Source organism: Musa acuminata, chromosome BXJ1-1 (assembly GCF_036884655.1).
Source record: "Musa acuminata AAA Group cultivar baxijiao chromosome BXJ1-1, Cavendish_Baxijiao_AAA, whole genome shotgun sequence".
In the NCBI taxonomy this organism is placed as follows: domain Eukaryota; kingdom Viridiplantae; phylum Streptophyta; class Magnoliopsida; order Zingiberales; family Musaceae; genus Musa; species Musa acuminata.
The window spans coordinates 34,090,023-34,116,135 of record NC_088327.1 but is presented as its reverse complement, the minus strand read 5'-3'; the positions used below and the strand labels follow the sequence as shown (position 1 = coordinate 34,116,135).

General features: G+C 34.6%; 2 protein-coding genes across 6 annotated transcripts; both read right to left on the bottom strand.

The window, feature by feature from the left end:
* Positions 1 to 1,938: 1,938 nt before the first annotated feature.
* Positions 1,939 to 15,278, bottom strand: LOC135678017 (SAC3 family protein A-like). Of its 4 annotated transcripts, XM_065190356.1 has the most exons (14): positions 15,143 to 15,275; positions 14,741 to 14,821; positions 13,409 to 14,251; positions 11,634 to 12,074; positions 11,310 to 11,408; positions 10,304 to 10,389; positions 7,682 to 7,859; positions 6,761 to 7,261; positions 6,479 to 6,619; positions 6,163 to 6,222; positions 4,971 to 5,101; positions 3,677 to 3,810; positions 3,370 to 3,602; positions 1,939 to 2,518 (listed from the first exon to the last, which is right to left on the bottom strand). In XM_065190356.1, exons 2-14 carry the CDS (start codon positions 14,792 to 14,794, stop codon positions 2,420 to 2,422), a joined length of 3,000 nt encoding a protein of 999 aa, XP_065046428.1. In that variant the 5' UTR covers positions 14,795 to 14,821; positions 15,143 to 15,275; the 3' UTR covers positions 1,939 to 2,419. The 4 variants fall into 4 exon arrangements, with proteins under 4 accessions (XP_065046428.1, XP_065046427.1, XP_065046429.1 ...); XM_065190355.1 differs by having other exon boundaries at positions 14,741 to 15,278; XM_065190357.1 differs by having other exon boundaries at positions 7,682 to 7,856; positions 14,741 to 15,278.
* A 3,726-nt stretch (positions 15,279 to 19,004) lies between these two features.
* Positions 19,005 to 24,506, bottom strand: LOC135677991 (uncharacterized). 2 transcript variants are annotated; one of them, XM_065190354.1, is made up of 4 exons: positions 24,263 to 24,506; positions 22,099 to 22,274; positions 20,377 to 20,566; positions 19,005 to 19,429 (listed from the first exon to the last, which is right to left on the bottom strand). In XM_065190354.1, the coding sequence occupies exons 1-4, from the start codon at positions 24,348 to 24,350 to the stop codon at positions 19,317 to 19,319; spliced, it is 567 nt and encodes a 188-aa protein (XP_065046426.1). In that variant the 5' UTR covers positions 24,351 to 24,506; the 3' UTR covers positions 19,005 to 19,316. The 2 variants fall into 2 exon arrangements, with proteins under 2 accessions (XP_065046426.1, XP_065046425.1); XM_065190353.1 differs by having other exon boundaries at positions 19,005 to 19,540; positions 24,263 to 24,501.
* Positions 24,507 to 26,113: the final 1,607 nt, after the last annotated feature.

Genomic DNA, 26,113 nt, shown 5'->3' with positions numbered 1-26,113 from the left:
GTTCCGACAGCATTCCCGACGAACCTTCGGAGTTTCGTCGGACTCTCGAACTCCCAACGAATCCTTCGCGCTTGACTCTAGCACTTTGTTTCGCTTTATGTCTTCATCGTTATCGTAGTTAATCCTGAACACACAAGCCAAAACTCAACTCCGATCTAAACAATTATTACAACACGAATTGACATTCTGTTACCCGGCACGTCATTGGTTGGCGCTTCGTCCGATTCTTCAGCGCATCATCCTCTCTTGCGACTTGTTGCCCAATCGACGGTTGACCTCCGCAACCCCGATATCCTTGACGTAATTCCACTCTCCTTGGCCCGATGCCCGACTTCCGAAGCATTCTGCCGTCCAATATCCTGACGTGATCTCCTTCGACGCAACGTCAATTCCTCCTGCGTCAACTGTCTAATCCTGATCGAGTAGACCTGCATCACTCGAAATGCATATTAAATCATAAACACATATCAAGTGGTTTCATCATCAAAATATGAGATTCAACAAGTTGAGGTTTCAAATCCTCCTAAGAAGATCGAGTACACCATCATCAAAATATATCGGATGATGTTTTAAACTCTTCATCATATTTTGGTATGTTGATATGATACACTAAGTAAGAGAGTTTTGTATACTACCATACTAATATTTTATATATAAAATATATATTAATCGAGGTTTCAAACCTTCAACCTTTGGTAAGAATTTCTAATACACAAACCACCAAACTTCAACTAATACATTTTAAAGGTATTAGTTAGCTTAGTTGATAAGGATTTTAACAGTATATCACAAGATCTTGGGCTCAAATTTCATATTCATCATTTATCATTTATCCTTTGTATGAAAATTAAGATTTTTTATCTTAATAAATTTTATAATAAAAGATAATAAATTCTTATTTTTCTCCTCTAACCTTTAAATTTTGGTCTATATATACGTTAGAAACCTGATAATATTTGTGTTCGTTTACTAAATATAATAATAATGAGTACGGTAATATCCCATTATAGTGTTCGTAAATGGACTTATAAACCAAAACATTATAGTCATACCTTAATTAATTAAATCCTCACCAACATTAATTAACAACCTCATTATAGGTTTAAAGATTTTATAGAATGATGAAAATTGGATGAAAGTTTAATCGGTTTGGGATGAAAATTGAGAAGGTTTCGACATATTTTCGATACAAATAATGATAAAAATTCTAATTTCTTTCTCACTTGACCTTACTTTTAGTTAGGTGTCATGTTTGTGACCATTTATCATGGAAGGATGACAATAAATACGAATGGGATCTTATCCAATCATAATGCCTTTGAATGTGCTTACTATGTTCTCAATAAACAATCCAAAACATTGTTACCTTATCAAGAACCTTGTAACTAAGCTTTGGTTACTTTAAATCCTAACAAATTCTTAATTATTAATCTTACCATAAGTTTTTGAATTTTATAAAATAATTTGTTTGAGAATTTGGGTGGGTTTCATGAAATTAGGAAGCTCTTCATATATTTTTTTTAAAAAAAATATAGGATAACATTCAAAAATACTATAACCGGTCCGATCCACCACTCGGATAGGTTTTGATTGGAAAAAGTTTCTTTTTTTTTCTTTTTCTTTTTTTTTTTGTAGGAGGGCGTTTTGAATATTTAAAAATGCCAAAAGCCATTACATGCACTATGAGAATAGGAGTATTTTAATGTGTGACCTCTTTCCATAAAATCACTATGTATGATGACTCGAATTCCAGTCAAAGCAATACTAACACTTTGGACGGGTAAATAAAATACGATTTTGGTGAATTTTTGTTTTTTAATCACACGTCTCGGTATAGACATCATAATCAAAATCTCTTGGAGAAAAGAGTAATCTTCCAAATGAAGAATAACATGATCATCATAAAAAGGAAAAAAAAAAAAAAAAGAGACAAATATGTATCCTACGAATCCAATCAAAACATCATTGTATTAGCTTGAGACCAAAATGCATTGGCCTGATCCTTTACATGATTGAGAATATAATGGCATTGACATCATGTTCTATATCGAACACACAGTATATGCCATTATTAAAAGTCCTCATCTCCTTAGGTAGCTTGCATAATGGCTTACACTGTACGGGAAGCTGAACTTGGTCGTCGGTCTTAATAAGAGTTTGCTCTACACAAAAGGAATCTGAAAACTATACTCAAAAAGATTCAACCAAGCTGTTTCACTTGGGATGCCACTTAAAAGCAGGCAAACACATTGTACTTAAAATGACTCACCCATCTGCATCTTCATTACCTGTTTCACGAGTAGGGTACATTTCGTCGACTGGTTTATTAGCCTCCGTAGCTCCCTCAGATGAGCAAAACTGATTATAAATTTCTTCTGTTCCGTTGTACACAAGGTAGTATACAACAAAGATGCCATGATCATGATGTCCGAGTAAGAAAATCATCGACCGCAAGACTTGCATCTCCGTGAGCAACAGCATCTTCTTGTTCTGGCATGTAGAGTGTGGTGGAGGAAGCCTAAAACAAAATCGAAAGGAGCATAACAATGTGCAATCCAAAAACAAAACAACTTGTAACTTGACTAAAAACCAACATCATTCATGAAAAAGTATAATATGTACATACAGTTTGGAAATTAGTGGCTGTCTCTCTCCCATGAGAACCGACCATAGCAAGTTATCATGGTAAGACAACAAATTCCACTTGACAAATTTGAACATTGCAATAACATAGAAAAGTTTGAATTTGACATTCTCATTAAGTAAAACTGCACCAGCAGTTTCTTGAGATAAATTCGAAGCAACTAGTGACTAATTAAAATCCTATACTCTACTGTGCTAACTACATTCCAAATTCCACAAAGTCTAGCCCCAGGAATTCACAGCTACTCATGGATGATAGCATGATAGGTTCTCTTAATCACAGGTAAGGGTCAACTCTTTTCAAGGTAGCTTGTGTTGAGTCCACATGCTGCACACTTGGCTGGATAGGGCAAGAGCTAACTTGGCTCTTGCAGAAAATGGAAGGCTGCTTTTGATTTAGTGAGAACTGTGGCAGTAAAAAAACACCTTTTTCTTTAAAAAACTACCACTGTATTTTGATGATTCCAGGTTGTTCTATTCTTGCTAAGTCTTGAGATAGCACTGTAGCAGTGAGGTCAAGGAACTCTTATAACTACCAAACCATTTCTACATACCACTACAGCTGAAGGAATTTTGGTAAATCTCATAAATGAATAAGAAACATATCTGGTGTAATGGTGTATGCTGTGTATTAGCAAGTTCAATTTCATTGTCTCCCCAAAATGGAAGTCATCCACCAAAACGTTTCGCAGCTATGAAAGCAATAAGATAGGTAATGCACAATACCTTTGCATCCAGCTGCAACTCTCCATTGTTATCAACAGTGAGAACAGCACCATGTGCCCTTAACCATTCCTCACATTCTTCAACTCCATCTATGCTTGTATCCTGACTGTCATCCATTTGTATAGCTTTTGAGAAGCCCAAGGCGCAAGTAATATAAGCAACAGGGATGACTGGGCGATATGATTTGGACATGCATTGTACAGCCTCAAATCGCATCTTCTCCACGTAGAGATCTGTATCCAAGGACTTGTAATATTAATTGTTACTAAAGAAAATGATAAAGCAAGTAGATTTAAAGAGGAGGTACCCATAAGAAAAGTGTTTAAATTGGGTGCTGTCTTGTACAATCTAAAAAACAGAATAAAATTCCCTGATGAAACAGCAGAGTGAACTGCAAGAGAATGCTTAACAGCTTCATCATCTTTTGCTTTAGCTGATAACCTGAAAATGAAGACATTAAGCATATGTAAGGAGACTGTATAATAATTACTATTAAGAGTAAATATATGAAATGTGATTCCCACACCATTCTCGAATACCCAGTCAAACACTCACATATTAACAAAGAAAATGATGGTGCCATGTCTTTTAGGCATAATTAGTGGGATGATGGAGATAATTAAGCCACATTAAAGGTATGAATGTAAAAAGCATCTTTAAATAATATATGTTTGTGTTGAATAAAATAAAATTTCCCCATGACAAACTGCTTATGTTTCTCAAAGCAGTCAAAAGGTGCGATTTACAGTTTATGCTGCTCCAACATTTGGACAGACCAAACTTGTTGGAAGTTTTCTAGTCATCCAAAGTGTTGGACTAAGATCTTTGTAATATCAAATTACGAAGGCAATAGTCAATTTATCATAGCATAACATGCACGCAATTAATAGGGTAAGTGTAGGCACTAGATGGCCCTTACTAAACAAATAGCATTTAGATAAACATGCGGAAGAGCATTAATCAGATCTAGGCGTTACTCATAATGCAATTGAAGAAATACAGATAAATAAAAAGTAAAAGGCAAGTGTTGACTGTAAGGAGAGGTTGCTCTGCATCCTAGGTGACCAAGATCTGAATTATGAAAACAGCCGCTTTCCTTACAGAGTAATGTGACTTGACCATTAACAAATCCAATATTGTCAGAAATCTTGTGCACCGGGCATTCAACTTTTTTAATATTGCTTATAAAGATAAAAAAACATTCAAGCTTACCCTACAAAGGGAAGATAGCTTCAGGCAGAAGAACCAATAAAGAAAATGCAAAAGGTGGTTGGATACTGAGACCATACTTTGCAGAACTTCTGATTGAAATGCTTTCTATTAGAATAAATGGTAAGGATGCTTGAGCATAGCTGTTTCTCGAAGATAAATTTGATAACAGCTCTATGATACATGGTTCAGTGGGCAATATAGACACAAAGAACAACAGGAACACTAGACTTGTTAATGGTAAATATTTATTATGATTCATTTGTCGTGCTAGATTATGGGATAACAAATTGAATATGAAATTTCAGAAATAGAAAATGGTCATGACATTCTTTGTAAAAGACACAAAGGAAATATAATAGCCATTTGAAGAAAAAAAAAACGTTAAATACCTTGTCATGGATGACAATAGGTCACTTTTATTGTTGGAGTGCAAGATAATAGAAAGCAAATTGTATGCAGCAAACTCCATATAACACCCCTGGATGCCTTCCGCATAAAGTCTTTGCAACTGTGACTGGCACTGCATGTTGGGCATGTGGAGGATAGGTTAAATACAACATAATGTACCACAATGATTTTTTTCTCTCTTTATATTGATTCATGTTTCAGTTTAATATCTCCACCTGTTAAAGTGCTAAATAATCCTCCTTTTCTTTTATTTTCAAATAATGTGTTAAGATAAAAAAAACTTCATTATGTAACTAAGCTTTGTGGCTACAAAACCCTCTAAATGGAATGTGACAATGAAAACTACATAACTTTGCTGCATAAAATCTACTAATGGATGAACAAACATGCAAAATCTGGAGAATACATAATTACTTGCAAAGCAAATTAGATGCAGTTCAAAATTCAAATACATGTATATCAAATTTGCCAAGGTCATGGCAGCCATTATATGGGCATTAGAAATTAGAATTCCGTAAAGAAGAAAATAGCTCGTGTGGATGGATAAAGAGTCACATCAATAGGAAATTTGTTGACTATGTTCAAACCAAGGTTTTCAATTTCAAATAATACCGCTCGTACCGGTCCGTCAGCAAACCAGTACACGGACCGTCCGCTACTGGGGAGAAGAGAAGAGAGGCAATATATATATATATATATATATATATATATATATATATACTGACCGTCCAGTACATCACAGATTTTTTTTTACTTTTTATATATAACAATATATATATATATATAAAGGCGACGTCGCCCCGCATGGGGAGAAGAGAGGCAACGTCACACTTTTTTTTTTACTTATATATATATATATATATAAGCGACGTCACCCCACCTTGGGAGCAAAGAGGCGACGTCGTCGAAAATTTTATTTTATTATATATATATATATATATATCTCGACGGTATACCGAGCGATATACCATTCGGTATATAGTACCGTACCGTACCGAGCGAATGTCGAAACTCCGGTACAATACAATATTTCAATCCTTGGTTCAAACATCATCATCAAATACTGCCAAATGTAGAACTTCTGCATCTCAATACTATTATAGCTGTAGTAAGATGATAAACGACAACGGATAGTCTGAAATGTTGAACATCCAAATGGTATGGTGAACTAACCTGATTAAACTCAGGCAAATCACCTGCTTCTAGAGCCAATCTTGCATGAGTTTCATACACCTATAACAAGAAATAAAAGAACTCTAAGCATATGACTATTGGTTAATAGTATACAACAAATGAATAAAAGCATGCGTTATGAAATTAAATGGAACTCAACAGACTCTTCCATTATGTCCCACAATGAAAATTCTGAACAATTTTGCCAAAATATATTATTCAAGTTACCCAGTCAATTCTGGCACAAGTAAAAAATAACAACGAAATAGGCTACAAAGTTCCACATTAAAACAGCAAGAAGGTAGTAGAAGAGAACCTTTACAGTAAGCACATTCTGTATCCTTTGCACAGTAAGATCTTGGCGAATGGATTTTAGTTGATCACATTTGTATAGATAATTTTTTTGAGATGACTGAACCATCTGTAGAGCTTTTTCCAAAACTTCCTCTGGCCTTACCTGCAAAAGAACAGTTACAGCAAAAAATACTATGGAATTTCTGAAAATTTATTGGATAAACAACAGCTTGGAAACATCAAGAAATGAAGTATGCAGATCATGCATATCAGAACTGTATAGAGTGATGCAAATGACTATTACAGTTGAAGGATCAGGTGCAGATGTAAGACGAAGATAACGTTTTTCAATTTCCTGGCAAGTCCCTTTGACTGTGAGAGAATCCCAGTCAATATCTTCAACAGCCTTGTTGCAACCATCTTCATAACTTTTGGCTTTTAGCAAAGCGCCAGCTCTTCTTGTGTACATACTGCCACCACCAGCAGTTTTAGGCCTAAAATTTGTCAATTCTGCTTGATTTCCCTGTCCTTTTTCAAAACGCTTAAATCGATTTTCCCGTTTCCTCTTTTCCTCAGGTGAATTGGCTAGTGCAATTGCACTGGCATAATATTTGGTTAGATTCTGCTCTTTATCACTATCACTTGAAGGATCACCATTCTCAGTTACACTCGAAGTGTCAGAAAATCGTTGCTTCTTGTTTGGCCTCTGACCAAATTTTTGTAAAGCAGATTGCTGTTGAAAGGAAGCATACTTAAACCCACCCCAACCATTAACTGACTTGCTCTCAGAGATTTTGCTATCAACCTGCAGTATCACCAACCAAATAAGAAAGGGTCATACACTTGTAGATCAGCAAAAAACTATTTACCACTCAAAATGCAAAAATGTCAAAAACAGATATTTATCATCATATAGAAATAGGGATATTGCATCTTGACCTGCAAACCCCATTTATGATGTCATACTTGTATATACTAACAGTAATGTAAGATTTTGTAAATGGAACTTACAAAATATTTCCAATTTAACCTTAACAAATTATTCACTTGAAAGCTAATTTGACATCACCAAGCACATGACCAGCACACAAAGGCTAGTGGTTGCAACACACCACATTTTCAAAAAAGTCCAGATTTCCAGGAACAGGAACAAGACTTGGGCAAAAAAAAAGGAAATCTGACAAAAAAGTTCAACTTCGACCAAATAAATAGATAAATAAGTTACCTTTTTTTCAGCAGCTTCAACCTGCCCCCATCTAGCATCAATTGCTGAATGAGAATCAACAGATGTGAGTTTCTCACCCAACTTTTCATCTGCAATAGGTTCCCATCGACTTTTTCGCCTAGTAGGGCTCCGTTTATGTGTTGGCAAGGAAGAGTCAGAAACTAAACTTTGTTGACTGCTGAAGAAGAGAAAAACCATCAAGAAGCCTTCTTATAAGTTACGGACCCTAGATACTGTAATAGTAACAGTAAAATTATAATACTTCATTAACATTTGTCTCTATATAAGACCAAAAGTGAAACGTATGTCTATATGTCTCAACCACATACATATCACCAAGAATCAAATATCACACTCTGTCCATGCATCATTTTGCTGGCACAGCATGCATGCCAAGTGCCTGGCCATACCCCTCAATGCTGCATTCAAATGTTTACATTAATGTAGTCAAGTGCAAAGTACCTACTAAAATATTTCACGTTTCAAGTATACATGGGTGTTCATATTAAATTCTGTTCTGTTTGGCTAAATAAACAATTAATTAATGGGGCTTTCTGTGTAGGTACAGAATGGAGCAGACATCCATGCCACATGATTTTAAGCTTCAGATATTGTAAGAACTTACACACAAGTACACCTGGTAATGCAGGAAGAAAGCATGGAGAGGAGCAAAAAATAGTTATTTTTTTATAATTTGAACATATGGAAGACAAAGTGAAAAGGAAAAGATAAGTACACAAATTCACTCCAGTTCCTAAGCATCACACTAGACGAGCTTCAACAATAGAGGATTGAATTGCATCATCAAGAATAACTATGAAGCTCACTCTGGATCAAGGAATCATTCCTAGGGATGGAAGTCTAACTTCTTGTCACGCAGATTGAGAAAAATAAAAGTTTCATTTGTTTAACCATAACAGTATGTACTATGTACAACCCTTTCATCCTTTTAATAAATCCCTCATATAAAAATAAAATCTAAAGAAATAAGAAAAAATTAGAATAGAAAAGTACATCTTCCAAGTTGAGACTACTCAATCATCTTTCTTTCTTTGTGGAAGACATTTTTCCAAATTTGTTTCACCGTATAATCTTCTCCTCCCATAATATAGTTAATTGTATTGACTTTCTTCTTCACATAGAAGTTCAATTAAACCCAAATTCTTTGTCCAGCAGAATCATTAATCTACACAAATTTTATCTTCCTCCATTTCTACTTTTCTTTTTCCTTAACCCTGGGTAATCTAGTAGATCATGTGAAGATATGGAAAATATTGTGACAACTTATTACATTTGTCAAAACAGCCTTAAGTACTAATTTTTTTCTGAGAAAAAACAAACAAAAGAGCTCCTGCATAACTGACACTAATTTCCCTGCATGACACATATACAATTGACAACAAGAATGGCTCTATCTTTTCACATGTAGCATGATGTTGGATGGTGAAGATTGAGGTGCGTAGTAAACTTAAGAGCTGCCAATTTTTATGAAGAATTTTAAAGCAAAAGTAAAAGACAGACCTGTTGCAGGTTCCCTATACTTGTATTTTTCAACTGACTGAACATTAAATAATATAAAAATTATAGACAATTTTCTGAGATCAAGTCCAGTTCCTCTTCTTTTAACCTTTATGAGGGCATAGATCCAGTTGTAGTTCTGTGTGGTTTGGAGCTCCTATACTCATCCTAATCCAAGCAGGGATCAGTAAACCCTTGCCTTCTATTGATAGGAATCTCAAGACCTTGATGTTGTAGTACAAACAATGAATGCAATGCAAGAAAAATAGATTATACTGATATTGCACCTCAAGTGAGCCTAGCAAATGTGATGCACAAAGGGTGATGCAGCTAGCAAATGCAAGCAATGACACAAGGAAAAAACATGGGAGAAAGCTTCTTTATTTTTAAAATTCTTTTGCTATTTTTAAATTTTTTTTATTTTTGATATTCTAACATTTTATATGTATTTATAACTGCCCCTAATCCAAGCATGGGTCAGTAAACCATTGCCTTCTATTGATAGGAATCTCAAGGCCTTGATGTTGTAGTACAGTCAATGAAAGCAATGTGAGAAAAATAGATTATACTGATATTGCAACTCAAGTGATCCTAGCAAATGTGGTGCACAAAGGGTGATGCAGCTAGCAATGCAAGCAATGACACAAGGCAAAAACATGGGAGAAAGTTTCTTTATTTTAAAAATTCTTTTGCTATTTTTAAAAATCTTTAATTTTGATATTCTGACATTTTATATTTATTTATAACTGCCCCTACTTTGCTTAATCTTGATCCTGATGTTGTAAAGCTTGATATGGTGCATTTTATATACTTTGACTTTCCAATCGTTGTTGCCATTAATGCTCAACCCAATTATTAATGCCACTTTCCACAATGAAGTAAAATATTTCAAAACTAAGATTAAATAGTAGATGTTATATACTTCAAACGCTTGTCTTTCAATCAATGCTGAAACTAACAACCAAAATGTTATCAATTCCTAGATAACCACAAACTAGTCTTCAATTGAACAGCTAACACAACATCCAAGGAATAGTTGAGATAAATCTTAGAATGAGTATGAAGCAGCTTAAGAATCCCTGATATGCATAAGTTGTGACATACCTCTGATCAACTGGCAAGGAGAAAAGTGGCTCAGTATCCCAATTTTTTGTAAAAAGTGTTCCATCAGCAGTCGCCATGGTAATCATCTATACAGAACAAAGACGAAAAAAAATAAAGCAACGAATAAATATATCAAAGTAGTTTACAGATCAAACAGCATCAAACGTCTATCACAAGTTACTGGCACTCCAGAATGGAAAAATTCTCTCTGTAGAAAGCCATCAATATCACAAAATATACATATTAAAAGTAATATTTTTAGCACTGAAGTGCAAAAGTAGAAAAAGATGTCTGGCGTATTTCTTGAGAGCAAAATTATGTATTTGTGGATCATTACAGGTACACCTTCAACTTCCTCCACATTCCAAGACTGTGTTGAATCATGAATTGAACTTAATAAAGTTATGCCAAATTTTACTATTCATGATAAGAGTTTCTAGCAATCAGTTCCTTCAGATGTAGCTTATTGGAAATTCTATCAAAATTTTAAAAGTATTGTTGCTCCAATAGTCCTACCAACTAAAGCGTAAAATTTCAAATAAAAAAAACATATGGCGTTAATATTCTTCTGTTGCATGGAAAACCCTAGACAGAATGTTTTCCTTAGAAAACTTTGTTTCCATTAATTTTTAGTAGAACAACCAAAATAACAAGAAATTGTATAGTTCTCAAATAATTTCATTGAAAATGAACAGTTAAGTTTTTAATCCTTCTTTCAAATTAATTTGTAGTCCAAATTTCCACAAAATAACTTTCTGTTCTTTAACTTCAAACATAAAAGGAAAAAAGAAAACTATCTGTTTACATGAAAATCCTTGTCTAGGATTTCCTTATACTAAACAGAATGTAGCTTCGCCTAAATTAAAATATTTCAGTGACAGATGAATAAATTTGTAGTATATACCATTAAAGACAGAGAGCATGATATATAAGTTCCCCCCTTGGAGGAGAGAAATTGCATAGTAAACAACAACAAGATAACTGAGTATCGAAAACAAGGTTCAACCTGCTTCAATATGCTTTGATTAGCAGACCTTTGGGCATCATCCTTGCAACGAGCAAAAGACCTCTCCACATAAGCACAAAATGACGGAGAAAATGTTCCCTGATGAAGCCATCGGAAAACCAAGCTAAAGAAAGTGAAGAAAAGACAGTTCCAAGAAGCAAAAAGAACAAGTAAAACAACTGAGTAGGTCAATTTCTTAATTACTATATAAATATTGTTTCAGAAAATAGACAATTAAAAATGAGAAAAGCCTTTAACATAAATACTTCTGCAGCTCTGCTAAACAAACTAGAAGACTGAGTTTAAAAAAAAGGATATGATCACCTTGGTGATCGCCCCAGCATCATCTTCTGACGATGACTGATTACTGGGCTTGGGCACTGAAACACTGATGTAAGCCGGTTTTGTTGCTGCACTGACAATGCAGCTTTCCTTCTGGGTTTTCAGCATGCTGACTCCCACATTTGGAGCAATCCTAGGGTTTGTAGGAATCTGCATTTTACTTACCTGGCGTGTCTCTGTCAAGGGGACTGTTTGTAGTGGCGGCTGAAAATTCTCAGGTACCTGATTGGAAGCAGCATGTTGTAAGTTGGGAGCTAGTGAATAAAGAACCTTTTGTTCATTTGCATGTTTCTCATTTGGGAGAGGAGTCGAGTTCAAGGGTTGCTGGAAGTATGAGGACTGATTAATATGGTGGGTCTGCATTCCTGGCGCAACAGCTTCCCAATTTTTATTCAAATGATATGGTGTAACAGCTTCTTTTCCCTATCAGCATTAAAAAAAATAAGCACATAACCAAAATCACTAGCAATTTGCATAGACCATATAAAAAAGATGTAGATCAGATAAAAGATAACCTCACAATTGAAGCATTCCATGATGCACATAATGATTATTCTCAAGTCGTAGGGACCCAACACGCAAAAGATTATTATGTATCTAAAAAGGTTGTCACAAATTTCATAGCAAAAGAGAACCAAACTTCAGCTTTTCATTTGAAAGAAAACTTCGTGGTCATCCTTAAAAACAAAAAACTATATTCTACCTTAGCGTGAAATGTATTTTTGCATAACGCATGTAACAAAATTAGATTCACCTCAATGATTACAAAAACCAATTAAAAGCCATAGTATTCTGCATAAAAATTAGCATTCAACTTTCTACACATTACTGCATCTTAAATTAGACATGCCGTGGTCATAAGCTCATTACCTACATCTGACCTAAGAACAAGAAGCACAAAGTTGGTTATGCTGACATGACAAAGCATTGTTGAGGTCAAATGTCACAAAATCTAGTACAAGGTAATCATCAAAGAAATAGATCCAACTAATAAGTAACATCCTGGACTACATATATAATATAAAAAGCACACTGAACCAAATAAATTAACTGCTTAAACAGAATAACACATCTACCAAAAAAACATTGGATATTCAATGATTAGACAATTACTTTCCAACATATAATGAACATTAGACTTTATAACAAAAAGCTAATTGATTGTCAAAGACTATATCGAAAGAGATTGTCATTTTTTTGACATGCCATGCATGATAAAACAAAAAAGAATGTGGTCACAAAAAACCTCCAAAAAGCTTTTGAGACTGTAAAATGTATGAACCAAGCTCATGACATCTATAAACCAAGTGCATGATTCCTAAAATCAAATGCTGCAGCTGCAGGTTAAGACACCTAGAAATAGTTCACCATTTAGCAAATAAAAGGACATACTAACATAGACATTTAGCCATGAATAATATGTTGTATTTCGTAATTAATATATTACATAAGGATTAACTATTGCTATATTTTCTCTTTGGCTAGCTAGGGCTGTAACAGCAAAAAGCCTCCACTATATTTACTTGGTAGCAAGTTGCAAATCACATGGACCTCATGATGAAAGACAAATATTTTGCCAGGGCTATGTTAAGATGAAATCAACATGGCACAAATTTCCATGTCAATAACTTATCATCAGCACGTACCAGCCAAAACACCTCCTTGTATGATCATAGAGCAAACCTCATTAATAGTGCTCATACAGAGAAAGAGAGTGGGACAAGACTCCAACAAAAATAGCTGTCAAAAGTTCATACCTGAAAAGAAGGCATCCCTGAGGGTCTAGAATCTTCTCTCCATGATGTTGTGCCAGGTGGTGGTGGCTGGTTACTGATATAGGGATAACCACTACTAGCACCTTCAGCCGAGTATCCAGCAGACTGAAGACTGGTAGCAGATGTATTCTCTAACCCTGCTGCACCATTGACAATAGGTGCAGGTTGGCTTTGATAGTAAGGCCAGTTATTATACTGCTGCTGATAATAAAGAGAATTTCCAGATATAGTAGCAGAACTCTGAGCCGAACTTGTGGATGAGGTTGTGTAGCTCGAATAATGATGGTATGGATAACTATGGTAATTTCCATCATTCCATAAGCTTGTCTGATAATTGTAGCTGTTAGTTTCATATCCTGTCCCAGTCTGATTATCACCAGCATTGTAATAAGTGCCTAAATAACTAGTAGGAGCAACATAAGACCCTGAATTCTGAAATGTGCTAAGAGGCTGATAAGCAGCACCTGAATTTTGATCTCCTCCGATTTGCTGAGTAGATGAATCATTGCCTTGTAGATGATAACCATAAAAGGAATTTTGGTATCCCACTGAAGTATAGTTATATGGTACAGTAGAACTTGAGTAAGGCACATAACCAGAATATGCTTGTGCTGCATTCTCTGCACCTAGATTAGTTGAGGTAGATGCGTGAGATGCAGTGTTAATTCCTTCTTGAGTGTCTCCCGAGACAGACATCTGTCTTTGTGGATCATAATGATAGCCAGAGCTTGAAACAGTCAACTGTCCTGATGAAGAAGGCAAAGATTGCGGCCCAGGATGTGAAGATGGGTATGAAGACCCATGAGGTTGACCTACATCTACAGCCTGAGAAGTATGAAAAAGAAAAGGGAAACAAATGTTAAGTGAGGCCTGAAATTAATAAACAAAGAATAGCAATGAACAAATTATATAAGAAAAAATAAGTGTTCCTAGAAATATGGTAAAAAGGATGGCCAATCCACGACGGTTCGGCCAATGCGAGATCTAGGAAGGGTAAACACATGCAAACCCTACAACCAGAGGAGATAAAGCCTCAAACGGATGTACCAGGAACTGCCATGCAGATTTTGCAACCAATCCTAATTAACCTACTTGTTATCCAGATTAACAAATTATATATCTCCCCACCAGATGCCGCAGCTTATAATTTCTGTATAAACACTGGAATCTACAGAACTACCTGAGGGTGCTAATGTTGAGCAACATACTTTCCAAATTGCTTTTCTTCCAATACATACAACTACTTACTTCCTTCCTACTCCATAAAACAAAAGAAATATATAAAGTGAGATGGTAACAATAAAGCATAATTACCTCAGTGGATCTTGAATCAACAGCAACGACAGGCTCAACGCCCTGACTCGTCATCCCACCGGAACCAACTTCCTCAGAGAACTGAATCAAACAATCCGATGCAAGCACTTACGACTACGATTCAAGACGACCAGAAACAAGCAAACATAAACGAAACCCTAAATACCCCCCCAAAAAAAGGGCCCCTTGAGGCCGATGATTGCGTCAAGAGGGCTCCTTTCTGGCAGATCAGAAGCAAACAGCCAAACGTCGAGAGGAAAGAGAGCAAAAAAGAAACGAAAATTAGAAAAATAATCGAACAGAGGGGGAAAACTTTGACTCCTCGCAGTTGAGATACGAAATAAAAGGTGAGGAACTACGGAAGGAACGGAGAGATGGAGATCTGAAAAGAAAAGGAGAGACCAATCGGCGAAGAATTGGAGAAACCCCGGAGAAATTTGGGATGTTTTTTTCGCCTCGTACGGCTGATCCTTTTCAACCCTCGCTGTTCTCTCCACCGGCGGGGCGAGATAGAGAGGCAAAAAGGATCGAAACAATGGTTTTAGCGACCAGCGAGATGCGCCCATCTCACGTTATTTATCTCGGTTCGATCAAGCACGCTCGAGCCATGTGGTTTGGGTTGCGGACCGACGGCTTCGTAGATCGTCACCGACTGATGAGACATGTTACTAAATCGCCCCTCGCCGCAGAGGTAGTCTTTTGCGGTGGAGCCCACAAAGCATCGCTCTCATCCGTTGAGTAACGGGGTGGGTTCGGACCGAGGGCGTCGGATTAACCCGATGTTCTGCAATTATTTGAGGCCGAGCACAATTTGACTCCGACTCCGCTTGTTCTACGTGACGACCGAGTCGAACTCAAAGTGAAACTGTGTTTAATTTCCTCGACAAGACAAGCTCGAATATGACTTTGCTTGACCATGTGTGGCTCCTTGAAGGCTCGATTTAGAAACATTAATACAAATAGCATAACATATATTATCATCTGAATCGATAAATCCAATTTCGAGTTGAAGCTCATAGCAAGAAACCCAATTTTTTATAAGACCGACATAAATAAATATTTATTCTGGATAATATGATTATAGATAGTAATATCCTAAAATTAAATTACATGTTTACCATTTATATTCACCGAATATTCGTTTATGGTGGTATACTATTGCTAGTCATAGATGTCTTGTAAGTCAATCACACGAGTGATAACACGTGTGACTTGACACGTAGTCTTTTTACTTATTATTATTATTTAATATTTTATTATCTTATATTATGTGTTACTTGAATATATTGTGATACTTATGGATCCGTGCAATTAAAATCGAATCGTGATGAGATCACAATAATGAAATCGATTCGTTTTTAAATACGGATCCTAAATAATCTCAGTTATAGGTTACTCGAGAGACACATCGAGATAACCGGACATACTTATGTGTTGTATACCCGTCCATATGATTGATATGGTTTATATCATAGCTGCTCGTGTGGGAACACTAGGGATATAGTACAGGTGCTCATTGGAGAATGAGTTTACTGATTAATCTACTTATGAAATATTAGATGATTAATGATATCTTATTGTCACACAACGATTCCATAGTCCTAGTGGTGTATTTGGTCCTTAGACTTGAGACACTAAGGATGTCCTGTATAAGTACTACATTCTTTAATACTATACTTATAGGTCTAGAGGTTCTAAATCTAGTACAACCGATCATCAAGAGTGGTAGCTAACCTTACGAGGACTATTCAGTATCGATAGAGGATCATCCACTCTGCGTTTCATGAGAAGAATATCCTATATATTATTTCTTAAATAAATTCATGGTCATGATCATTCAGATTGAGAGAGAAAGAGTTATCCGAGAGAATTCAATTATTGCGAGACTCTAGCAGAAACCATATGGGTCTGACAACACCGTGCCTGGTATACAATATTTGGGATATTAGATGAATGAGGGATTATAAGTATATGATAACTAAAGATGGACAGGTCTAATAGATTGGAATCCCCTTTATCGTCTGGGGATTGCGATGTAGTAGCCTAATATATTCGGAATGAGTCGAGTGAATTATTATAGAGATAATAATTCATTAAGTCAAAAGGAGTTCTAACAGGTATGACTCACGACCAGCTCGATATTGGGTATAGAGGGTCACACACATATGGTAAGCGTTACGATGAGGAGATTCGAATAAGAGATGTTGGATGAAAATCCAATACCCAATATGACATTATCCATTAAAGTTAAGTTGATAGGAACCTATATAAATAGGAGAAAATTTATAGACTAGAGTTTTTTTGGATCATCGCTAGAGAGGATGACGCTTGACTTCCTTCACTCTCTCCTAAAGATCTATAGGGATTCAAGGATATACGATCTCCCTAGGTAATATAATTTTAAGTTTTATAATTTTTGTGCATCAATCTTCGCACGACGACGAACATGAGAAATTAAGGATTTAATTTTTAATAATTTTTCGCTACGCATATGATGTCGCCCCTAGATTTCCCTCCAAACTCATGTTTGGTTAACATCTAAACATAACATGAAATCAAATCATAGTATGTTCCGATACACATTTAGCAATGCATTGCCTTCGAGACTCGTCCTTTGTTATTGAGGTTGAATCGTTGATAAAAAAATATTTAAGCTCATGGTAATAAAATCATCTGGTCCTTATAAATTTATTCATATCTTAGCTCATTTTTCATATGACGTTAGATTTTGGAGCGCTATAGTCTCTCACACTTCGAAATATTGACAATGCTTGATATAACATCATTTGATAGTCTTTTTTTATTCGAGTATCTTAGTATATGCAATACTAATTTATTCTGGTACCATTTTATTTTCTGATATAACATTTATCTACTAGCAATTTTCATAATTATTTTTAAAATCTATATTTATAGTTAATTTTAATTTTAATTTCCCCAATTGCTTCCATAATTACCAACCTGATCTCCTTATTTTCCTAAATAATTCATTGTTTCATTAATTAATACCCCTCTTTTCTACTACATTCTAGAAGTAAATCATGCATCATATCACCTTTTTTTTATACATTAAAAAAAATGAAAGTAACTAGTATTCATGGATAATTAAACAATAATATCAATAATATTCATAATTAAATTAAAGAAAAAGTAATATAAAAAAATTGAGTATAAGAGCCCCACAATTCTTTCCCACGTCGATGCCTTGGCAGTGGATGAAAAGGAGTAAACCATATATAAAATGGGGGAAGAGGAGGGCTTCAAAACAAAGGTAAGAAATTTTAATTTTGTTTTAAATTTAAATTATTAAATAATACCTGATTTAGAGGTATATATATTATAAACACTAACTATAACTAATTGCTTATTAAATTCCCTAAAGTATATAAATAACACTATTTTAGTTAAGAAACAAGAATTTAATTATGGAGGTTACAATCTCATATGAAACACATTTAAATATACATTAAGGGTTCAATATACATTTTAAATGTAAATTGATGTTTGGTAATTTTTTTTTGATCATATTTATTATGATAAAATTAGTATTATAATATTTATGGGATACTAGTGAAAATATTTAAAATTCTCATTGTACCACCCTATAACATTCTTAAAATCATAATGTTACCATTATATAAATAGAAACCCTAACCTTGTAGATATATCTTCTATAAGGTAAATTTTTATTTATTTATTTATTTTTAAATTATTTCATATTTATTTATATAATTATATTTTATTTATTATATATTTGGGCCATACAAATTTTTTTTATAAGATCACACACACACACACACAAATAAAGTTTATTTACTTATTAATTTATTTTAATTTTCAATCAATATTAAAAATAATACAATTTATATTTATTTACTTATTGTATTATTTTTTTTATTTTGAATAAACATTAAAAATAATAGAAAGATAAATTTGCACACTATATTTAATAAAATTTTAAAATATAAATTTTATCTATTGTGAACTAAACACTCCAAGCATTCCAAATGCATACTCACTCAAATCTCTTTCTCTAAATAGAATGTAAATAAGTTCTCAAATACACCTTGACTTTCTTGTAATATGCAATGATCATAATAAGTAGACCCCTTGAAAGTGAGAAGTCTCAATGTATAATATTCATATTAAAAATATAAATATGTTCCTAAATACGCCCTACACATTTGATCCGGTTGTTCTTTTGACCCTACAATTAGGAGCCTAAGGAGCAAATCAACAGAAATGGATGCCTATGGCATAAGGATAAAAAAAAGAGAGAGAAATATCTAATCTAATGGAGCTCAAATTTGCTCATCCTGTCAGACAACAAATGTAAGACTGATATCGACCTCTTAGACACCAAGTTACACCAAACAAACATGAGCATATGGTCGTGGTGGTCTGAGATACAAACAATTACAATGACTCTTTCCATAATTCAAAGAAAAATTGTCTTCTCTGTACGTAAATTAGTAAACTTCAAAATTTGGACATGTATAATTACATACATGGAAGCTTTTCTCATGCTACTGGTAATCATGATTAGAGAAGTTCAGCTGAGCAAGAGATTGTTGAATCACATACTTAGACCCAGTTCATCTTCAATGTCATCACCTTCCTCGAAGAGCTTTAGAAAATGTGCTTGATCTTTCTCCCTCTTCCTCTTCTGCCAGTATTTGTTTGCACCTACTGTTACAATAGTAGCCATTATTGAAACCAACACACTGATTACTACTACCAGGATGAGGTCGATTTTTTTGTTGGCAGATCCGTCACTTGAGCTAGAAGTTTGAGCAGAATCTATGACCCCAAAAAAAAGTTAAGATGACATTTTTACCATAGCAGAGCTCACAAGTAAATGAGCAATATTAAAAATACATGAATGGCTACATTGCAGCTGGAGTTGATAATGTTTGCCATTGGTAAATCTGATAGTGCAACAAGTAACAATGTTCATGCATTTTATATTTTGGAAATTTATTTTTCATATTTCAGGAAATAAAAAGCTTCCTTAATTCTGAAAATTCCAAAGCATGAATCCTTATCTAAAAATTATCTTCCATATGATACCATGGTTTAAGAGCAAGTTTACTCAATGTTTGTGATCTTTGATTGATTCCAGAAATTGAATCATATAATTGACCTAAGATTTGGAGCATTGTTCACTTGATCTATGAGATTGAACTATCGAAGAGTTGCTGGATAGATCACACAGGATCAGTCTGCCAATGCTGAGCTCCAGTTGAGATGCCTCTGACAAATTGGGAAACAATTCACCTATTGCCTTTCTCCTTCAAGACAAGGCTCCTCTTGTGTTTTTAGATTTGTTCCCACTAAGCATCCTTCTTTATTTTTGATTTTTATGAAAGTGGAATATTCAGAAATACAATTACAAACAAAAGAACATGTGCAATTGATAATAAGTGGAATTAAAGATATTTTTATGCTATGAGAAAATCATTAAGACAATAATTGATAGTAAGTGGTTTATCATCAAAATAAAAAAATTGACACAAGTACAGGCAAGAACATGTGCAATTAAATGGAAACTGCTAAAGAAGGCATCTAGGGTCTACAGAATCATAGAAAATCAATATTTAGCAGTGAAAATTACATGAACAATGGGAATTTCTTACCGGTGGCAACTTGACAATCCTCACATAACAATGTGGCATTGAATTGCTTTGCTTTATAATGTATGGATATACCATTTATGAAATCATCCAAGCAAAGGTCCCACTCATCGAACACATCATCGGACTTTATTGTGTCAAACTCATACAAACCACATCGCTTGCACTTCTTACCTGGAAGCTCTGTTAGTGGCTGGAAATAAAATTATGCATCAAAGTTAAATACTTCAAAGAAATGCATCCTATGCTTTTCAAAGTTAGAAATACCATATTGGGCAGCATTGCAGTTGTTCAACTCTAAAAAATAGGTGAAAAATACAAGTTGAGATAATAGGAGAAAAAGGTCAAGTCAAACAAAGAGGATTTGGGAGGTGAGAGGACAATGATTGGCCTGTAGAAACATTAAGTGCTGTATCAGTTTTAAAGGCTTACTAATATTCCAGCTGCGAAAGTAATATTGCCTCCGGATTTTTGCTCACGATGATCACCAGCCAGGGTGTAATAACCCAAGTCAAATATAACCCGGCTTATGCTCAGCTTGATCAGTTCTAAATTTTGACAGAGGTTGTTGAGACCAATTGTTCAACAGCACATGCTGAAGGTTTGTCGTTGTCAAATTATCTACTGTTTATGTTAGTATCAAACATTAACAACAAGATTTTCCCACTTGGAAATTATTGGTTAAGAAAATTTAAGAAAAAAATAAATGAACCAAAAAGCATCTGCTAACTAGCTATTGAAGCTCAATGGACTTTGATTCAGACATTAAAAATGCAGAGCCTCAAGTAAAAAATCAATGTTGGAAGAAACTAGACAAAAGGAATAAAGGAAAATACATGAATTCTATAGAAATGAATTAAACCCGGATAGATATCCAACAAATTCAGAATGCTGTTATGCTATCAGAGAGAGAAATATATAATGAATTCCTAAATATCCCCTGGGCTGAAAAAAATCTTTTAAATGTCAAGGCCTTGTGATGTATTTGTTTCATGGTAATGCCCAATATGACAGTCCATGTGAACCAAAATTAGCAACACAATGAAATATTCCTGAATTATCCAGTGAAACAATCACCTAAGAATTATTTATCTTAGTTGCGATGGAGACAAAACATGAAAGAATGAAGCACAATATACATGCACAAAAAAGAGAAAGAAAGAAAAGCAGTATAAGCAAATAAAAGGACTTCACAATGAACTTGTACTCTGCCATGCAAGGCCTATCATTATCATGAACTTTGACAAAGAAAATTTTCCAACAAGAAATGTATGAAGACCAAATGTACCATTGAAAATATCTACTTACTACATTAAATTAGTTTATGATCAGAAACTGAGACTTGAAGATATATTCAATATTCAAGCAAATCATAAATAATTCAAATTGTTGAACCATTTTTTCATTCTTAAAACGCACAAAAGACTGTGTATTCCTATATTAGAATCCTATATTTGAGTTGAGATTCTTTAATAAAATGTGCAACACAAAGATCACATGAGTTGTTCATTAATTGCTTCAATCTGTATTGATCATAAAAAGGGACATTAATTTTCTTCCAACTACCATAACAGAATCAACATGCTCATGGATAATGGATAGATTTACCTAGTTGCTTATAATTATAGTCAATATGATTGTTTGAATATTCTCAAGAAAGTAGTAGGAAAGTTGATAACTAAGAGTGCAAACACAAGTAGAATGAAAGGAAACCTAAATACAGACCTGCCAGGATTCTTCACCAGAGAAAATATATGAAAAATGTTTCTCCTTTACATCAGGCAAGATTGTCTTGTTCTCTCCTTTGCAGTAGAAGTAGATTGTAGGATGTGGACCAAGAAACTCATGAGTGTTGTAGATTTGAATTGATCTGAGTGTTATGGCCTTTGATGAGAGACTTCCTGCAAAGAGGATGGATCCTCAAGACTTTGGAAGGGACTACATGCTCCAGTTTACTCCAACAAATTTACAAGTTGTATCAGCAACTAAATTGTGTAGTGTACAAGTTGACAAAGTTGTAAAGCAGCACAGTGAGTATGCACCATGGCGATGATTGGTTAACACCAATCACAATGCAGCATTTTGATTGTCCAATATGCAGGGCAATTTCAAGTCAACAAAGATTATACTTGAATTTCAACTGGTAAATTCAATTAGTAATTTTTGGGACAATTATAGATATATACTTAAATCAATTTTATATCACAATCAAACTACCTGCAGTACATTTTGATTCATGCTCATTAATATTATTTTAGGTAAAAAACCATTTGAAATGGTATGGACAATTAAAGGAGACCAATAAATGCATTATTGAATGAGATGAATCAAGTAGAATCAGAAGTGTGAGAAAAAAAATGAAAGATATATAAAAACTTTATTATAAATAACTCCAGTAAAGATTGCCCACTCCAAGAGTGAAATGCACTCATGACCCACTCAAAATCCAAGCATGTTAATAAGAATTCAAACACATCAGGAAATTCATGGCAAATCACCTAAATTCCTAGTTTCTCAGTTGGAAACACGTGAAAGTTTCTAATTCGATTAACTCAACTCCAGTAACCTGGTTCAGAAGTTATCACCGGAAAAGATAACAAAAGAAGGAACAAGCATGTAAAAGACTTCAAGTTGCAATTTTGCTAGGGACTTCAATTACTAAAGGATTTTATTTTTTTCTATTTTAAATGCTATAATAATATTAGGATCTAACTGACAGTTAAGAAAATGAAATTGGAACAATAAGAATTTGAATGAAAGTTTCTTTTCTCTTGTCTAGCATGGAAAGAACATTTAACAAGAGAAAGCTGAGGGTCTGAAGGTTTTTACCTGGGAACATTTAACACAAAGTAGAGGATGACTTCTTACTGACGGTCCGAAGGTTTTTACCTGGGAATCCGTCATGAAATCGGAACAAGAAATACAAATATGTTTGTTAATAAATGATCAGAAAGTACATCTCACAACATCTTTCTTGGATAAATACTCTTCTTCTTTGGTTTCTTTTCCTTTATTGTTACTTTTTCTTTCTTCTCTCCAAAGCACACAGGTTCAAGTCGATCTTCCAAATGCTTACTTTTACCATTCATTTTAATCACTGTTTGAATATCTTTCAAATATTAACTACAAACTAAAACCAGATGTCAACCCTCTACAAGGTTAGTTAGAACAGAAGCTTCTGGTAGATAAAATAGCTGAGCAGTTAATCAAGCTCATTAGTTGCATTCTGACCTTAACATTCAAGAAAAAGTTCTACATATTCCCCATATTGTCATTAATAATTTGCTATTTTCCTTCATCCCTGGAGTTCAATTAGCCTTCTGTATAGGAATAAATACGTCCCTAAGATGTTACTGCAGATGATTAAACAACTCAACGTTTATAACCTTAATCTTTTTCTCCTATGCAGCAATTACCTTTCTGTCTGTCCTAGATGAATAATTATTACCAAGCAATTCTCTAGGTTTGCTATATACATCGGATTGACTCTTCACAATCAAAATAACTTAACTGAAATGGAAGAAAAAATACATAAAATTTGAAGCTTAAAGACACAACCAAACAAAGGTCTCCAAGTTTGAAAAGGGGAAGAAGCCCATGACTAAAAATTTAAAACGTAAAACGAAAGTTGGCTTAAAGAAATAGTTTTCAGACACAAAACTATTGCACTCTTAGTCAGAAATCCAATTTCCCCCAAATCCGAATATCGTCATTCAACTTTGCAAAACAAACTTGCCGATATCATGTGTGGGAAATAAATGACACAGAATGGTGCTCAAATCAGCCATCGATGCAGCACGAGATAAAACAGATTTACTCTACGCGTTGCAAAGAATCACAAGCAAGCGATCGAGATGAGAACAGGAAAGGGTTCAGCTGGTTACTCTACCTGGGATGGAGGAAAAGATGAGAGATGAAATGAGAATTAGGTGGGGAATCGAGACGCCAGAAAGAGGCAGATATCTTCGTACCTTCATATGAATTTAGAAGAGAAAAAAAACAAAAAGAAAAAGAAAAAGAGATTGGAACGAAGGGGGGAAGGGATAACAAACAAAAGGAGAGACCGAGGAACGTGGAAATAGAGAGCAAACATGTAACTCTATTTAGGTGCACCCCAATCACAAAGTGTCAGGGATGACGTATCCTCCAATAACTGGGTTCTGTGGACCAAATCTTAAAATTTTCCAACCAGCAATGTCTTTCAGAGAATCCTAAAATTAGAAGAATTTAAAATATAAATAGAAAATCGATTTGTCAGAGAAAAATATGTCAGCGCGAGGAAGAGATAGAGTGTAGTTTCTATAGACTCATTTATCAACGTTAGAAGGTCCCACTAGTCGAAGTTAGGTCCATTAGATCTGATTTCGGGATTGAGTTGGGCTCGTTAGGAGGCCCATTCAGTGATCAAAAAATTATATGTCAAACGGTGATACTGTCAAACTAATAGTGGAATCACTTATGAGCTACAAAAGTCAAGAATATATTTTTCCTTAGGTGGTAGTACCGCCCAGATTGGACGGTGGTACCACCGAGTATCAGTGTGTCAAGTGGTGACATCGTTAGATTGGGTAGTGGTATCGCCTAGTGTCAGATTGATAGGCGATGGTACCGCCCAATACTGGTGGTGGTACCTCTAGTATCTCAAAAACCTAGGAATTTAAATTTTGACTCTAATTTTTGAAATCATTTAAGGTATATAAAAACCCTACAAATTCCTGCATGGGAAAGGAAGAAAAAATGTGAAAAAGAGGAAAGTATACTTGTGAAAAGTATTGTAATTTCTCTTGAAGTGTAGAGTCTCTTTCTCCTAGTGTTTAGAGGTCTTTCTAAGAGAGGAGTGAGCTCGTAGTGTAAAAGAGAAAAATGTAAATGTTCTCTCCTGAGCCTATGAAAAGGAGAAAGAGTTGTAAGGGTAGTTGATCTTCATCCATTAGAAAGAAGATCGTTAGTGGAAGCCGATGGCATCGACAAAGGAGGAATCATGAGTGAATATAAGTCATGATGATCGAACTACTATAAATCTAGTGTGCTCTTTTCTATTACTATTTACCTTTATTGCTTATTGATTTTGTTGCTTATTACATTCTATGAACGTTTTCAAGTTAAACATTTTTCTGATACGGGCTTTATCAAATGAGATTTTTTAAGTCATCGAAAGTTTATGAAAGCACTTATTCACACCCCACCAAACCCCCCACCTCCCCCCTGTACTGTCATTTTCAATCCTAACAGATGGTATAAGAGCTAAGTTTATCTACATTTGGTTTAACACCCAAGAGAGATAACTTTTGTCGGCAATCAACAGGGTCACTCTATCACTCATCCTCATATGTTTAATGGGACGGACTATACATATTGAAAAATATGAATGAGAATTTTTTTGCTTGATATAGATTTTGATTTATGGAATATAGTTGAAAGTGGTTTTCAAAAGTCTTCCAAACCAATGAACGAATGAAATGATTTAGAGAAGAAGATTTTTTCTTTGAATGCTGAATTGATGAATGCTTTATTTTGTACTTTAGATAAAAATAATTTTAATCATGTTTCTATATGTGAAACTGCATATGATATTTATATTTGACGCACACTCGAAATCACACGAACCTCCAATGACACCGTCCAGTCCTTACTCTCAAGATTCACATACTACTATTACTCCAGTTCAACAGCTTCTCACTCCCTCTATTCCTCCACTCCCTTCCTCACAAGTTTCCCCTATTAATGAAGTCATATCCTC